Raw genomic sequence first — 16,056 nt, 5'->3', positions numbered from 1 at the left:
AAACCCAACCCGATCATACATGATGAAGAAAGCTGAACCCATGAGAAGTGTTCCTCTCTGAAACTGTACTGTTGTATGTCTGCAGATATTACCAGCAGAAGTTTGAGGACTATCCTCGCTCCAGGAAAGCCATCATCCCCTTCATACTGTGACCTGAGGTCAGCAGACTTTGGAGACTTTAATCGTCACCAATCAGTTTCCAGTAAAACTCTGATATGAAGTTCTTTACTATCTTTAATTTTTTTAATCCAATATTTATGCATTAATTGAATCCCCCCTGATCATATTTCACCATTTTTCTCAGATAATGATGTATAAATATTCTAGTTGATGATTCTGGGATGTAACGTTTAACACGTAGGCTTTTCATTCATTAGCTAAAGGTACACGTCCACCTGTGCTGGTCTGACCAAAGCTCAAAGTCAGCTTTACTATCAGGTCTGCCTTATGTACAGGATGCACACAGGCTCTCACCTGCACTGATTTCACCTGCTGACTCCAAATCTGAAAGGTCCCGTTCTGTAGTTGTGACGCTCCAGGTATTGGACAGCTAGGATGAGTGTACAGAAGCATTTAAGAAATGTTTGGTCTCCAGAAAAGTGAAACCAAAAGAAGTGAAGAAGGTGTTTGTGTCAGTGCTGGAGCTCAACAGGAAACCGAAGCAGCTGACTCAGCAGAGTGGGAAGCATTCATGCAGATTGTTTCTTGGCAGTCTCAGAGTAGAGGATTATGGATGGCATGCTGAAGTGTATCAGCTCACGAGAGCCAGAATGTCCATGAAGATGCACTCAGCCGTAAGCACGGGGGAAGAGTTGATCAAGATGTATATGAGGGAAAGGTGAATCTGAGCGCTGTTGGTTCTTACAGAGACTGATGTGCAGTACAAGCACAAAAGCGAGTGTCCCAAACACTTTTAACCTTGTTTTATTTTGAGCTAAATTGGCAGAAATAAAAACATGGGAACAGTTAAAATTCCAGACATTGTGTTGATGTATTACATTAATATTCAAAATTGTCAAGACGTCAGTGATGTCTGACGTGCAGGCTTAAATTTCATGTCTGAAATCAGAGAGCTGATCTGAAATTCCCAGCAGCACACGGATGGAGGTGATGAGGTGCCTTTCACTCAGGCAGCTTATTTTTGCTCATTCAAACAGAAGCACTGAGTCACTGAAGGCAAGCTTTATTTAAAAATGCAAAACCTGAACACTGAAAAACCACAAAGACAAAGCTTCAAACGTAAACAGGAAGTTAGAGCTAACAGTGAAGATGGAGGAGAAAACAGGAAACAAAAGAGACCAACATACAGCTCCATGACACTGAGTTGAAAGTCTGAGCTGGGTCACTTACTGCCTTTAGAAGTTTTCTGGGGGATTCTGGCTGATTTTAGTCCAGCGTGTTCAAATGAAACAAGCCAGCTCGAGATGAAGGCACAAACCTCAACCTCATGCTCTCATTTTTACAGCTATTTTTAAAGTGATGTAAAAAAAAAATGTGTGCATGCATTTTCTTCATTTTCTTGTCTGATAATAAAAAATTCCTTTTAAACAATTTAAACTGGTTTTAAATGTTGTCCTTTCTTTTTTAAAGTGTGCTATAATAATATCAGAAAACAAAAAAATTAAACTGATCTGTAGAGCCCTCAGAGGTACCCGGTGACCCCGAGGAAGAGCCCGACCCTTAGTTTGCTAACCAGCTGATAATTTCCATCATTAAACTCTGAGACTCTGAAACAGGCTGAGTTTTGATTTTTTTTTAATGTTTTTTTTTTTGTTTGTTTGTTTTCATGGAAAGCTGCCCTTGACATCCATTTTTATGGTTAAATAAAATATTCTTTGCAGCAGGAGGAGAAATTGTTTGCTTTACGAATGACTTCAAATGTTTTTCTGTTATTTAAAATTGTTTTGAATAAAACCGCAAAACGTGTTTTGAGTTCAGCTTCTCATTTTTTTTAAAGCTTGTTTTATTTTGTTTGCGCTCTCCTGAGCTATTTGTATGCTCTTTGTGAAATATAAAATTAAATAAAATAGGGAAAACGATTATGAATCATACCGCCTGAAAAAAACGTTTTTTTTGTCCTCCTGCTTTTATTTTGAAGTGTAGCTGTAGACCGGAAGCTTGTTCATTGCGGGGCCGGATCCACAACAAACATGGCGGACGGTAGGTTTATTATGGGCCATTGATCGCGTTTTTCGCAGTATTTTTGTTGTAATTCGGGTTCTTTGTTGTACATTTCTGGTTTGATTGAATTGGTTAATAAACAGTTTTAGCCACAGCGGTCGCCTTCGCCAGCAGGTGACGCTTATTTTGTGGATATGAACTGTAATTGTGGCGCTAAGCTAACACATCGCCGCCCGCAGCGCGGCGCAGATTTCGGTGAAACGCGGCGGAGCTTCGGCCCCGTTAACGTCTCTTTCCCGTTTCACGGAAACGCAGCCCGGGATAAACGACCTGAACCAGCGCTGTGCTCTTCAGACTTTGCCTCAGAAAGAAAGAAGTTCGGATATTTTGCTCTAACTGCGTTAAATCCTGAAACTAATTAGCAGATGTTCCGTTTAAAATTCATTTCAACCAAACTCTGTTTAAAAACCGACCATTTCTGCGATTCTCCACTTCTCTGCGTCTAAACAGGTGGATTTATACATGTTTCTTTTGTCTTCTTTTGAGACTCTTTATAAATACGACATCAGCATCAAACACAGAGAGATACTTGAGTTATTTGAGTTTCTTTGTCCCACTATTCTTTCAAAAATCGCTCACTTTACGCTCATTAGGTCTACGTAAAAGCATAGAGGGAGATTCTTTCATGTTGAGCTGAAACGGTGAGTTTATCCATCTGTTAATCAAATCTGTGATCTCCTGTGACTCAAACTCTTCTGTCATCACGGTGCGCAGTATTTCCTTTACTCAGCAGCTGTAATTCACATAAATCTGATTAAATATGAGTTCAGTGTGTAAAAGTACTTAAAACATTCATTTGGCCGTGGCTCAGGGTCACCTGCTAATTGGAAGGTTGGTGGTTAAATCCCTGGCTTCTCCAGTCTGTGTGCCAAAGTGTCCTTGGGCAAGATGCCTTCATCGTGAATGAGTGAATGTTAGATGGAAAGCTTGTGTGAATGAATATAAACGGCTTTGACTGCTCGAGTAGAAAAGTGGCGTATAAGAAGACGTCTGTTTACCCTTCAGACTCGTTTCTGTGAACTTACAAAACAAACAAAAACAAGTTGTTTGTGTTTCAGATCACACAGAGGCAGAGCAGTCCATGGAGGGACACACACCTGTGAGTAACACACACACACACACAGGTGTGTTCAGTCTGTTCTCTGATCAGAGTGTTTAAATGGGAATCCTCCTGCAGGTTTCTGAAAACCCGCATGCAGAGTACGGCCTGACAGACAACATCCAGGTAATGCATACACACACACATACTCACACACACACACAGAGTCCTGTGCGTGATGTGAAGCTCGCTGCACTCCCAACATGCTTTGCTGCTGCTCCTCAGAGGACAGTGGAGAACGAGAAGGCGAGTGCGGAGAAGATGTCGAAGCAGAAGGTGGACCTGCAGGCGCTGCCGACCCGAGCGTACCTGGACCAGACGGTGGTCCCCATCCTGCTGCAGGGCCTGTCGGTACTCGCCAAGGAGAGGTCCGAACACACACACACACACACACACACACACACACACACACACACACACACACACAGGAATGCAAACAGTCTCACAGCAGTTCATCCGAACCTCCTGATTTCTCTCCCTGAGCAGTTTTTCCTCCATCGGCTCGCCCTCTTGTCGCTCTCAGTGGCTGCACTGCCAAGCAGGTTCAACACATCCAGGATATCTACCTGTTGTCTGAATTCACTTAACCGAACATGAGCTGTCAGGATCAGGGCTCACACAAAGCTGTTTATCAACTCAGTAAATCAATCTAGGGCTTATCAGTCTAACTGTAAGTGAAGTGAAGTGTTCACACGAAGGAAGCGGCGTTTGCAGCTTTTGACCAATCAGAAACAAGTACATGTGTACTGGCAGCAGAGCAGCTGATTTTGCAAAGAGATAAAAACTGTAGAAAAATCTGAAGAGTTCAAACACAGTGAAAGCAGCAGTGTGTGTGTGTGTGTGAAGTTTTTCACACTGGAAAGAGCTGCTGCATTAAAGTTTATTTGAAGACTAATGGAGGATTAGCCTGTTTCACAGGCACAGACGGGTGCCCTACTTTCAGGCAGGGAGAACAGAGAACAGGGAACTGACTTAAAGCTGAAGGAAATGAGGAATAAAGTTTCTCAGTTTACGGCTGGACTCGAGTTTGTTGAAGCTGCTTTTCCTGTATTCTCCAATATAAAACTGCCTCCTTCCAAAAGCGATCCCGGGAAGGAAACGATCAGAAAAGGAAACGACTCTCATACCAAAACTATGAAAGGAGCCACAGCGAAATCTTCCTAATGTGTGGCAGGGAAACTGTGCTGAGTTCTTTTGAGAACGGGAGCTGGTCTCCATATTCACATGAAAGTGTGCTCTGCTGTGCACTTAGTGGATCTCCTGCTGTACAGAAGACTCTCGCTGGTGCCTACGATACACAAGGATCTCTGGACCAACATCTCCTGATTCTTACTGCACCAGCTGAGAAGCTCCTCAGAGAGGGAGTAATGGAGCACTGCATTACTTGGACTCTTCCTCCTCAGCTCTGGCTGCTTGTGGACCGCAGCATGAATAAAGGTCTGCCCCAGCAAATTCTCTAGAAGAGGAAATGTGACCTCCTTTTGGGAGCAGGGCTTTGGTGTTGCTCCTCCCCATAGATGTCCTGCTTCATCTCCCGCACCATCAATGAGTCTCCGTTACGGTCTTTTGTCCTTTCAGTTGAGCATCCACAGGAGACGGATGGTGGGGCTGCTCTTCTCTGCCAGGAGAGTCGATGCCTGCTTCTCTGAGAGTGCAGATGTCAGACTCACCTGAGGAGACACAAGGTGGTGCAGACTGCAGGCTGGTGCTCCACAAACCTGTCAACCACCTCACTGCACACTGCTGCACCAGGTAACTTCTGCTTCTCTTGAAGTAGGTGTTTTGCGGTGGGAAAACATAGTAATTTGTCTGTGTCCTCAGCAGCCTCGAAACAGTGGACGACTTGAGCGCTGGCTGAGATTGTGGGGCGTAGCCTGTGGCGAGTTACCTGTTAGAGCGATTGCACATGCTTTCTTCAGCAGTTATACAACTGTGTTTTGGGTCTCGTTGCAGAGTGCGGGAATCGCTGCATCTGTAAAAATATCTCCCAGGTGGGACGTTTGGTGTTGCTCCTCGCCACGTCTCAGTACCAAAGTGCACAGCGCAACACAAAAGCCGATGATGGTTCTCTGTGACTGAATACGGATGCAGGTCCTCTGCAATAAAAGTTGCAGTAGTTTGGTGGCACCTTGGATGAGGCTTGTTCGATGGTGCTCTAGTTGACGGCTGCTTTTCTTCCTCCTCCAGTTGGAAACACAGTTCATCGCATTCGGTGTGATTCCAGAGTATCGTTTTAGTTTTACAGTGAGGCTCTTGTCCAGGTCTTTTTTCCCTTCAGATTCCTAGAAGCTGGAGTGCTTCCATATGACATCTGTCACCATAGTGACAGGTCTGAGTCCAGACCGCGGCCCGCCTGCGGCGAAGGATGGCGCGCTCTGCAGGAAGCGTTTCTCTGAGGAAACAGATTTCACTTTGTTTGCGTCATTAAAAAAACTGTCGGATTTCTTATCACTGTTAAAACGCCACTAAAACCTGATGAAACGCCTCTGGTGAAGGTTTTCCTGTTTTTTCTTTCAGACCTCCAAACCCGATCGAATATCTGGCTGCGTTCCTGCTGAAGAACAAATCCCAGTTTGAAGAGAGAAATTAAAGACTCATCAGTAGAAACTCATTTCTGTTCGTTCATCAGCTGTTTTATGTTTGTTTTTTTTTAAATCAGAAATAAAGAACATGGTAGAGGAGCTGTCTGCTGGGCTTTTATCATGAAAGGATGATTCTGCTCTTTGGTGCCCCTGGTGGTGGAAAATATTTTCTAAATAAGTGAATTTTTTTTTTTAACTTAAAGGTAAAAAAAAGAATTTAAGATTTCTTTTAGGATTTCAGGATCTCTGAGAATTTTTTTTTTTAAGAATAATTGAAAAAACAGTTTGACTTTAAAGTCATAAAACAATTTTCTAAATATTTATAAATATTATGTTTACATAATATCTTAAATTTATAATATATTAAATATTTGTGAAAATTAAGTTTATGAATTTTTTTTTTTTGTCCAGAAAATAATTTTCATTATAAGAAGGAAAGCACTGAATATGAGACAGGAACCAAAATCAAGAGCCAAATGAGGCTAAAAGTTCAGATTGTAACAAACTTTATTATTTAGCTCGCTACACAGATTTGACGTTATTATACAAAAATGAAGAAATCAAAGACCCGTCCAGGTAGCATTAAAGCCAGGACGCCAGCTGTACGGGGGGCCTGGAAGCCCACGGGTTCAGTTTTGGGTGTTTTTATTTGAATCCAGGAAAAACAAAACAAAAACTATATTAAATATATAAAAACCTTCCATAATATTAAAGTTATAATTGGTATAATAACCAGTTTTCAACAGTCAGTTTAAAAGCAGCAGCTTTTTTAAAATCTCAGCTTCTGTTCCTTTAAATCTTTCAGACTAACATTTATGCTCGCTCTGGTGCACAGGTCACAGCTGCAGGTGCGCGCTGTGCTCTGGTGTCATTTTGGCGTGTCGTGCACGAGCAGGTCAGTTTGTACTGCCAGCACAGGCGCTCAGATTCCCACATTTTACTGATGATTTCTGAAAATTATTTCCTTCCTTTTGACGTCTTCTACATGTGGAGGTTCTTTGAGTGGCACCACCTGTGGTTCAGGAGAAGACTGCAGAGACTGGCTGCCAATAAAAACACTGACAGGGTTGTGGTTATGCCACAGTTGGAGCGTGACGCGATCAAAGCAGCGACAATAGACCAGACATCAAACAGCCTAAACACCTTCTTTAAAAAAAAGTAAAATTCCAGCTGTTTACTTCCTGTCTGCACAGGAAGTGCAGAAGTGTCTCTGAACACTGATTCTTCTCCTGTCCCATATCTCCTGTCCCAGCACTGGACATTCATAGTAAACATGAAGTTTCAGTTTTTTACACTCTGGGATTTGGATGACATCACTGAGAGGGGAAAAGCCCCACCCACTTCATTCTGTTTACAAAAGCAGCCAATTAGGAAAAAGCCAGCTTAAACAAGGGTGGAGCTAAAATGGTTTGTTTCAGTCAGGAGGATCAGAAGGCTGAACCGAGTCGTGAGATAAAGAAGGATTATTATAAATTGGGAATCATGCAAAGCTGCTCTGGCAGCATCTAAAAATGAAAACACGGAGCTGGAAATGAGCAGAATCGTTGTAGCTTTAATTAAAAAGAGGTTAACAGTGTGAACTTTACTGTTTCCACCCGTCCTCGTGGTTCTGCTTTGGTCCATCACTCAGCTGACCAATAAAAAGCCAGAACAGGTGTGTGCAGTGTGTAATCTACAGTCAGGTTCTCAGGCAGCTTCTGAACTTTTTCCTACAACTCCGGATTTATTTATGTCAGTTTATCCAGATATGAAACATCCTCCTGAACTCTGGACACTGCATTCATCTCCCTAAACGAAGCGCCATGATAATCACATCTGAGACATTATTAATGCTAAAAAAATGAATCACTGCAGCTCTAAATTACTGCTGTGTGTTTGGAGAAAATCCCTGTTAATCATAAGTTAATTGTATATTTGGATGAAACATTTTTACATGTTTTAGTGTCTAAAAAGAAAGAAATTCATTGTACTGGTGACTTACGGAGGCCCAAAGAGTCAAATATTAATCAATAAAAACGCGCAATGAATGACATGAAAGTAAAATCCTGTTTGCAGACTTTTATCACCCCCTGGATTCATTTCATGTCATTCTTTTTTTCTTTTTCTCCTGGATCATATAAATACAGATCATTTTGGATAAAAGCTGAAGCTTAGAAATAAACTACAACTCCTAAGGTGCATGTCAGCAGGAAACATCCAATCAGGGAGTTAGGAGCAGCTTCGCCTCCAAATCAAGCGTGCGGAGCGACCCGCTGTGGCGATCCAGGGAGCAGCTGAAAGAAGCTTTGTGCGTTTTTGTGTTTTTAATACCAAACTCTCTGCGGCTCCGTGTCACTGCCCTGAAGCGCGTCACACGAGGTGAGCTCGTCTGTCAGGTAACAATGTCAGGTCACATGACCCACTCAGATGTACCACCTGTTTCCTAAGGTCAGAACAGCAATGAGCTTAAATCAGAGAATAATGACAGGGACATGACAAAAACTCTACACACAGGGTTTAAGGTCGAGTTTTCCTATAAGTTATCTGTCAGCAGGCGAGCCGATTTAGAAACACACCTGAGAAGAAACAACCAGTTAACAGCCACGCCCAGCTTCTGCAATCTCTTACATCCCTTCCTGTGGTTTGAGGATCAGCGCAGGAAACAATCTTTGTGCGTTACATCAACAAAAAGGCAGCAGTCCAGTAGGAGAACGAGGAGACGGATAACAAAGACGTAAACAGGGAGGAAGGTGAGGTGGGCGGAGCTTCGTCTCAGATGTAAAACTGGTGAGCGGCCAGGTTGTCCATGAAGGGCTGAACCAGGAAGTCTGTGGAGAAGTAGAAGACGAGGCCGAAGGTGATGGAGATGGGCAGCGCCGGCAGAGCTTTCTTAAAGATGGCCAGCAGCAGCAGAGTGAGGCACAGACCCTGAGTGAGGCACAGGTGGAGTACAGGTGAGGTGAGTGGATTCAGTCTCACTTAAACACAAGTTCAGTTCAGGGGTCCGTTTTTATTTTCTGTGGATTTCACATTTCGTTTTATTTCACGAACATTAAAGCATTCGAAGGAAACACATCTGAAGACTAAAACATCATTATAATAGATAACTTCTCACAGTCGAGCTTTTTTATTAAACTCCATGCTGCGCACCTAATACCCAAACCTGGGTTTGGGTATTAGGTGTGCTGTGTTTACTCTTTACTACTTTACTCTTTTCACCTTTATCAGAAACATCAGACTCATTTGTTACTTTGATTGACGGCTTAATCTTAAACAATCTGTCTCGACTTATTAAACTGGCTGTAAGCAAAAACCAGGACCTTCGGATCCTCAGTTATCTGAGTCTTATCTGAGACACACACAGGGCTGGATCAGCTGACTCTGAACCCTCCATTAGTTATGCTGCAATAGGCTGCTGGGGGGCTCCCATGATGCACTGAGTGTTTCTTCTTCATTCAACTCTTTTCACTCTGTTTATACCCCGCTCTGCATTTAATCATTAGTTATTATTAATGTCTCTCTCTCTTCCACAGTGTGTCTTTGTCCTGTCTCTCTCCCCTCAGCCCCAACCGGTCACAGCAGATGACTGCCCCTCCCTGATCCTGGTTCTGCTGGAGGTTTCTTCCTGCTAAAAGGGAGATTTTCCTTCCCACTGTCACCAAGTGCTGCTCATAGGGGGTCGTTTTGATTGGGGGGTTTTCTCTGTAATCATTGTAGCTTCTTTACCTTACAATATAAAGCGCCTTGAGGCGACTGTTGGGAATTGGTGCTGTATAAATAAAATTGAATTGAATGTGGCAGATTTAGCAGGTTGAGCTTTTTGGCCGATGCTGTAGATTTAAAGGAGCTGATTCTGGAAAGCTGTTATGAGGACGTTTTTAGGAGAGTGACTGATGTTTGTTGTGTGTAGATTAACTTTGCTAAACTCATAGGAGCTGGAAGTATAGATTTTAAGGAGTGACTCAGTTTTTGTAGAGCTTTTGGGAATTAGAGTATTTGTGAATTAGCAAATATTTTGGGAATTATCATGGCAGATTTTAGGTTTCCTTGGATTTTTGGGGTGTGAGTGTAATGCTGATTTTGGGAGTGTGTGTTACTGTCAGCTTTTGTAAAGGACCTCCTGGGATTTCTGGGGAGCTGCTTTAGATGCTGCAAATGTTAAGAACCAAAGACTGTTTCATTCACATTTCTAAAACTGACACTCACAATAAGAATAGCAACGAAGCAGGCGAGCGTCGTGTTCCAATCGCCGCCGGTTGCCGCAGCTTTTCCAACCAGGACGCTGTAGAAGATGAAATCTCCAAGGCCCAGCTTCACTCCTCCTGCAGACGCAACAAACACACCTTTAAAGAACAGCAGACTGCATGACTAAACCTCAGGCAGCCGATCGACCGCGGACTCACTGTCCTCCTCCGTGTCGTCTTCTGGAAGCAACCTTGAATGTCGGCTGTGAGACTCCGCCCTCCCATCGCTCTGCTCCGCCTCTTCATCTGAAAAACAAAATGTTGTCAGAGCGGCTCGTATGCTGGACGAACGCACAAAGAAGAAACGTGGATCTCCTGTCGGTGTGATACTGGACCTGGTTCAGAGTGGTGAGCGTCATCCGGGCTCGCCATCCCCACTGTCCACACCATGGCGGCTGAACACAGAGAACAACATGAAAGTGGCACCATCGGGTTCCTTATTTTCAGTTGGTTAGACAGTTTGGTTCTTGTGAATGGATTCAGTCCAGAGGTTCGTGATCACCTCAGAATACAGTTGTAAGAACTGTGGAGATCTTGGCACACTCACACAGCTCCACCATCTGGTCAACATTTAAACCTTATAACGCAGAACGTGTCATCTGTGACACAGCGTACTTCAAAAAGTACCGTAATAACCCCATGTTGGGTGTGAAGCGCAATTTCTCAGTTTTCAAAAACCATTTGAATTTTTCCGATAGGACAAACGGTCACGAATTACAGTAATTCAAAATTCCTTAAATCAGCCGGCTCAGCAGTGATACGCTCGGTCTTAACCAGCTGTTGACGGCTAGTAGGGGCAGGTAACAGGAGCTTGAGTGGCAATCACCTGGCGTTATAGGGTTAAAGTCTCCAGAACTTAAACGTTACAGGTGCTTAACATGAGTTCCCTCAATAACCTGCATGTTTTTGCAGTCAGACTCGTGATCCGAAGACATTTGCATTTCCACGATAAACTCTATAAACTCCTCTTATTAGTGTTTTTCTTTGTTTTTTAGTTATTTATCCATTTTTATTATTACTCACACATGTCCGTGTGCAGTACAGCCCACGATTCTGCATGTGGTTTAATGACTTCTTATTCTCGGTCATTTTTAGATGATACAGCTGCCTGCACTGAGCAAGTCTAATCTATTATTCTACATCTGACTCTGACCATTCATTTCATTATTATTTCTTAAAATTCTTCAGTTTTTTGAGGTTCCAGGAGGTGGTTCATGAAATAAAAAAGGTTTAACTTCGAGCTCGTCTCGTTTGCAGCTCTGGGGTGCTTCCACTAAGCACTCTGGGATTTCCCCTCAGAGAGCAGCGCAGAGAGCAAACAGCCACGTCTGTTCAACCTGACCCGACTTTGGTGTCTTGGGTCTCCGGTGGTGACGACAGCTGGGTTTACACCAGAGACCGAGGCGCAGTTTTCAGCGGCCAGTCCACAAATCGGGTCAGGGACGTGGCACAGAGGATGCTCCGGTGCGAGCACAGAGCAGACTAAAAAACTTATTTTGGACGTCCCGCTGCTCGTCAGATATGTCTCCCTGTGATGGTTTAGCATCTGAAATGCTGCAGCATGCACCGCAAAGAACGGGACTTTAACAGAGTAACCTGAAAATATGCAGAGGTGCACAAGAAGATGAGCCTGCTGGTTTAAATCAGGTTTGATTTTTATCAGCATGTCCCTGAAACTTTTGGATTCCTCCTTATATGACGAAGGACAAAGAACAGCTCAAAGCAGCGAACAGTGCCTTTTTAAAAAGATCATTCGATTGTGAACTTTGCTCAATAATAGCTGCTGACTGTTAAACATGAGAGCTGGGAGGACTCACAGGAGTAGATGAGGGCGGGGAAGATGGGCTCGTTCCGTTCCTGAGCCGTTTCCACCAACATCCTGAGGGGACCCTTCGGACTCAGGACGGCCACAAGATCTGTAACAACACAAACAGCCTGAGCGAGGCATGATGGGAAGACTGAGATCGCTCTGTGTTTAGACTGAGCGCATGTCAAATGTCAGAGGCCCTGTCCAGGTCTGAAGCCTCGACTCACCATAGATGGAGATGGCTCCCAAGATGACCCAGGCCGACCACTCGGGCAGGTATTTGATGAATACGAGAGCCATGAGGGCACTGATGAGGATCAGGTAGGCCTGCTGCAGCTGGAGGGGGCCCTTCCAGTGGATACAGATCATCCCCACCGCCCCAAAGTTCCAGATGATCACCCCCACCGTCGGGTAGTCCATCGCCAGGTTGTACGTCTTAAACACCTCTCTGGGAAACAGGATGAGCAAGGTCAGACCCTTCCTGATAAACGCTCTGTATCAGGCTGTAAAAGTATTTTATCACAGGACTCACCCCAGGTACATGAAGCTGAACCAGAAGAGCAGCATGAGGGAGGACAGGATGAGCCAGCCGTGGATGAACTGAACAGCACAAACACATCAAACTGTCACTTCCTGCTCAGGACGCGGTGCCCCCTAACAGTGGGAGGTCCAACTACAGCGGCACACACAGCCAGCGACTCACCAACGGAGTGTTTTACAACTGCTGTAATATTTTAATATGCATTATATGTCCCTGAAATGGAGTTAAATAGGTTGAAATTTCTTTCAAAGTGTATTAAAAAAGTTCAACAGTAGTAAAAAAATCAAATAGAGAATAAAAACATTGATATAACTAATGAGATATTTCTGAAAGTCACTCTGGGAAAAAGAGCAGGAGCTGCTCCACATCAATCGTCATACATCAGGTAATACAAACCCAACCAATTTACTGCCAATAACACTGAGATATACACCTTCACAGAGTCCAGGTATCTTGGATTTAATCACACTGCATGGGTTATTCCACATAATAGGACACACAAAATAGTTTATAGTCTGCCCAACCTGTTGCACTTTACTGGCACTCAAACCGCTTGTTTTCACTTAGTTTCGTCCTTTTCTTGTTTTCAGGTGAGTGGAGATTTTATCTTTATAATTTTATTAGTGGCAGCTTCCCCACCGCTCAGGACCTGAGTTCCCTAACACCCCCGTGACGTCTGATGCTCCTGCACTACAGAAAGGCCGCTGCTTTCAGTATCAGTAACTCTACTGAACATGATGGTATACATGAGCGCCTGCTGCCGGCTCTCAGACTCCTGAACCGTGGTGCTCGATGGCCGAAAGTCAGCGTCCCAAAGCTCCGCACCTGCTGCCGCGACGTTACTTCTCGTCTCTGCTCCGGGTGCTCGTGGTCTCTTCCTCTCCACATTAAAGGGACAAACATGTAGCTGAGCTCTGTCACGGTCTGCTTTTCTGGACCACAGAAACTGATCATCTCTCTGCATGTTGCATCACGTCTGCAGACCCTAAAATTCAAACTCCTCCATATTCCTGATCATCAGATTAGCTTCTTCCCCTGGTTACATAAAGGTCTCTGTTTAAATGTGTGGATTTCTGGCACTTCTTACATGCTGATGATGTGGTACCGTTGATGCTGACTCCATCGTGCTGGTTTAAATGTGTCACATCCTGGCAGTTACTTTTTGTTTTATCTTTATTTCTCTTTGAGAGCATAAATTTAAGGAGACCTCAATCACATACCAGGTCTAAATGTGACATCACCATACGCCTGCACTCTCATCCCTCTTTATTCAGACTCATTGTTTCTCCTGTCAGGAGCAGCAGAGTACCTGTGAGAGTCGGGAGGGGAGGAGCTCACCTTATAGCAGCGATACTTGTAGAGGATGACCAGGAAGATGGTCATGACCACGATGACGCTGATCATGATGATGGTGTTCAGGACGGAGTTGAGGAGCCGGCGGCCGACAGACGAGGTGTTCTCTGTGAACGGCGTGTAGATCCTGCGGGGAAAAATCACCACCGTTAGCCGTGAGTGAAGGAGGGGGAGGAGGAGGAGACCGTGTGGCGGCTGAAGCGTGGACCTACAGCTGCTGGTTGGTCTTCTCCGTGTAGAAGCTCACAGACTTAATGGTGGCGACCACGACGACCATGCACAGGGTGACGGGGATGAAAAGCATGATGACGTGCTTGGCTCCATACTTCAGGGTCAGCTCTTCTTCCTCCGCTTCCACCTCCTGATCTGAGCCACCGCCGCTGGCACCGTCTGCGGCAGCTGCACCTGCACTCCTGCTCACCCCCGCCTGCACCAACAGAGGGCGACACCAGGCGTCAGTGCAGCAGGAGATGCGGGTATGAAACACTTGAGAGATGCAGCAAATGGAAACTGACCTTTAATCTTTTGGTTGGCATGCCGTTGGGGGGCGAGAGGTCTGAGTCTGGTATGTAGGACGGAAGCGCGGGAGTCTCCGACTGGACCAAGGCCGACCTTTCGGTGTAGATGTCATCTTCGCTGTCGGAGGCGTTCATGGCAGCTTGACACTGCAATGACATAAAACAGCACGAATAATTAGACACAACAAGAAACAGGAGTTTCTTGTGTCCTCAGGAGTCCCTGAACTGGACCTCTGGACCACGTTGGTGCTGCTGGAGGCTTTTGGAGCACTTTTAATGCAATTATCTGAGTTATTTGAGACACTTTGGATAGTTGCTTCTTTTAGGGGGCGCCACAGCAGATCACCTGCCTCCATCCCACCCTATCCCAGAATCCTCCTCTGTCACTCCAACTCTCTGTATGTCCTCCTTTACTACATCCTTGAACCACAAACCATGAGGTCTTCCTCTTTTCCTCCTGTCTGCAGCTACAGTGTATCCACCCTCCCTCCTCTTGACATGTTCAAACCATCTCAGTCTCTCTGACTCTGATGTGATGGACTCATTTCTAATCCTGTCCATCCTGCTGAGATCTGAGCATCTTCAACTCTGCCACCTCCAGTTTGGCCTCCTGTCGCCAAACCATCCATCACAGCAGGTCTCACCACCATCCTGTAAACCTTCCCTTTCACTCTGGCTGCTCTCCTTCTGTCACAGATCACCCCTAACACTCGTCTCCACCTGCTCCACCCTGCCTGCTCTCTCTTCTTCACCTCTCTTGTGCTCTGTGTTGCTTTGGATGGATGACCTCACATATTTAAACTCATCCACCTTCACTCCCTCTGCTCCTTGCATGTTCATCTTTCCACCTGCCTCCCTCTCATTCACACACCTCTATTCTGTCTTTCTTCTACTGACGTTCATTCCTCTTCTCTACAGAGCATACCTCCACCTGCTCCCTGCTCACAAACAGGAAGGGGCACAGAGCTGATCCCTGATGTAATCCCACCCCCCACCTGAAACCCCCTTTCACCTCCGTGCTGTCTCTGTGTCCTCATCCATGTCCTGCACCGCCCTCATGCAGCCCTGCTGTTTGAGTGTAAATGCAACTTCATCCGGAGGCCGAGTAGGATTTAGCGCTTTAAACACGAGCTGCTTTCATTTCCCTCGTCTGTCCGCTTTAAAAACAGCGAATTCAACGAGACTGAAAAAGGCGCAAAGTGCGCTTTTTCCGCTCTGACTGCACTTTAATCCGCTCCTCTCGGTCCGGCCTGTCCGCAGAGGAAATCAATCGATGCAGTTAGTGATCGATCAGAGCGATAAAAAAGAGAGCTCACCTGGATTAAAGAAGGACTCGCCGAAGTAAACACGGATCAGGGGACCCGGAAGAAGGCAGTCAGCTGACCGGCACAGCACGTGATCAACCACGACGTCACCGGTAACGTCACAGCGTTGCCGGAGGAAATGGGCCTGAGCCATGCATGTGATGATTGCTGTGAAACCGTGTAAACACAAATCCCTGCAGTAAACAGAACGTTTTAATTAAATACATATGTTTGTAGTGGAAAATTGTTATCAGTTCATATTCCAGCTGTTCCTCAAACAACAAATTTGTTACTTTTCTGCATTTTACAAAATTGTAGTTTTTATATTCCTACCCCAACCTTCCACGGGTGGGTCAGAAATGACCTGCATTCATTTCCTGTAGAATTTCATGAGAAATGTTGATTGAGTAACTGTTTCTTATCAACTTTCATCAAATTTGCCTATTTT

At 44.8% G+C, this 16,056-nt stretch overlaps 3 protein-coding genes across 4 annotated transcripts in view; 2 read left to right on the top strand and 1 right to left on the bottom strand.

Moving 5' to 3' along the window:
• LOC115784410 (3-oxo-5-alpha-steroid 4-dehydrogenase 2) overlaps window positions 1–1,794 on the top strand; it is a 48,708-nt gene extending 46,914 nt beyond the window's left edge. Inside the window, 1 exon segment of the mRNA XM_075074394.1 lies at window positions 86–1,794. Coding sequence (XP_074930495.1) covers window positions 86–152 — 67 coding nt within the window. The 3' untranslated portion in view covers window positions 153–1,794.
• Window positions 1,795–2,092: 298 nt separating this feature from the next.
• On the top strand, window positions 2,093–5,961 carry dpy30 (dpy-30 histone methyltransferase complex regulatory subunit). 2 transcript variants are annotated; one of them, XM_030735633.1, is made up of 5 exons: window positions 2,093–2,160; window positions 3,240–3,280; window positions 3,359–3,406; window positions 3,506–3,648; window positions 5,798–5,961. In XM_030735633.1, exons 1-5 carry the CDS (start codon window positions 2,151–2,153, stop codon window positions 5,868–5,870), a joined length of 315 nt encoding a protein of 104 aa, XP_030591493.1. In that variant the 5' UTR covers window positions 2,093–2,150; the 3' UTR covers window positions 5,871–5,961. The 2 variants fall into 2 exon arrangements, with proteins under 2 accessions (XP_030591493.1, XP_030591498.1); XM_030735638.1 differs by lacking the exon at window positions 2,093–2,160 and adding an exon at window positions 2,754–2,822.
• Window positions 5,962–7,394: 1,433 nt separating this feature from the next.
• Window positions 7,395–15,765, bottom strand: psen2 (presenilin 2). The gene is made up of 11 exons (XM_030733385.1): window positions 15,621–15,765; window positions 14,302–14,451; window positions 13,999–14,213; window positions 13,772–13,913; window positions 12,425–12,492; window positions 12,120–12,340; window positions 11,903–12,001; window positions 10,421–10,480; window positions 10,245–10,331; window positions 10,048–10,163; window positions 7,395–8,769 (listed from the first exon to the last, which is right to left on the bottom strand). The coding sequence occupies exons 2-11, from the start codon at window positions 14,437–14,439 to the stop codon at window positions 8,614–8,616; spliced, it is 1,302 nt and encodes a 433-aa protein (XP_030589245.1). The 5' UTR covers window positions 14,440–14,451; window positions 15,621–15,765; the 3' UTR covers window positions 7,395–8,613.
• Between the last annotated feature and the right edge of the window lie 291 nt (window positions 15,766–16,056).

This window comes from Archocentrus centrarchus, chromosome 1 (genome assembly GCF_007364275.1).
Source record: "Archocentrus centrarchus isolate MPI-CPG fArcCen1 chromosome 1, fArcCen1, whole genome shotgun sequence".
Taxonomy (NCBI): Eukaryota; Metazoa; Chordata; class Actinopteri; order Cichliformes; family Cichlidae; genus Archocentrus; species Archocentrus centrarchus.
The sequence above is the reverse complement of the archived record's forward strand: the minus strand, read 5'-3'. Positions and strand labels throughout refer to the sequence as shown.

Bases quoted from the DNA above. Each gene is read 5' to 3' on its own strand.
- psen2 (XM_030733385.1), bottom strand. From the start codon at position 14,439: ATGAACGCCTCCGACAGCGAAGATGACATCTACACCGAAAGGTCGGCC. The intron at 14,214-14,301 runs GTCAGTTTCCAT...CTGTTGGTGCAG, and splicing joins TGCCAACCAAAAGATTAAAG to GCGGGGGTGAGCAGGAGTGC. The intron at 12,493-13,771 runs GTGAGCTCCTCC...TGTGCTGTTCAG, and splicing joins ACAAGTATCGCTGCTATAAG to TTCATCCACGGCTGGCTCAT.
- dpy30 (XM_030735633.1), top strand. The intron at 3,281-3,358 runs GTGAGTAACACA...ATCCTCCTGCAG, and splicing joins CCATGGAGGGACACACACCT to GTTTCTGAAAACCCGCATGC. The intron at 3,649-5,797 runs GTCCGAACACAC...TTTTTCTTTCAG, and splicing joins TCGGTACTCGCCAAGGAGAG to ACCTCCAAACCCGATCGAAT.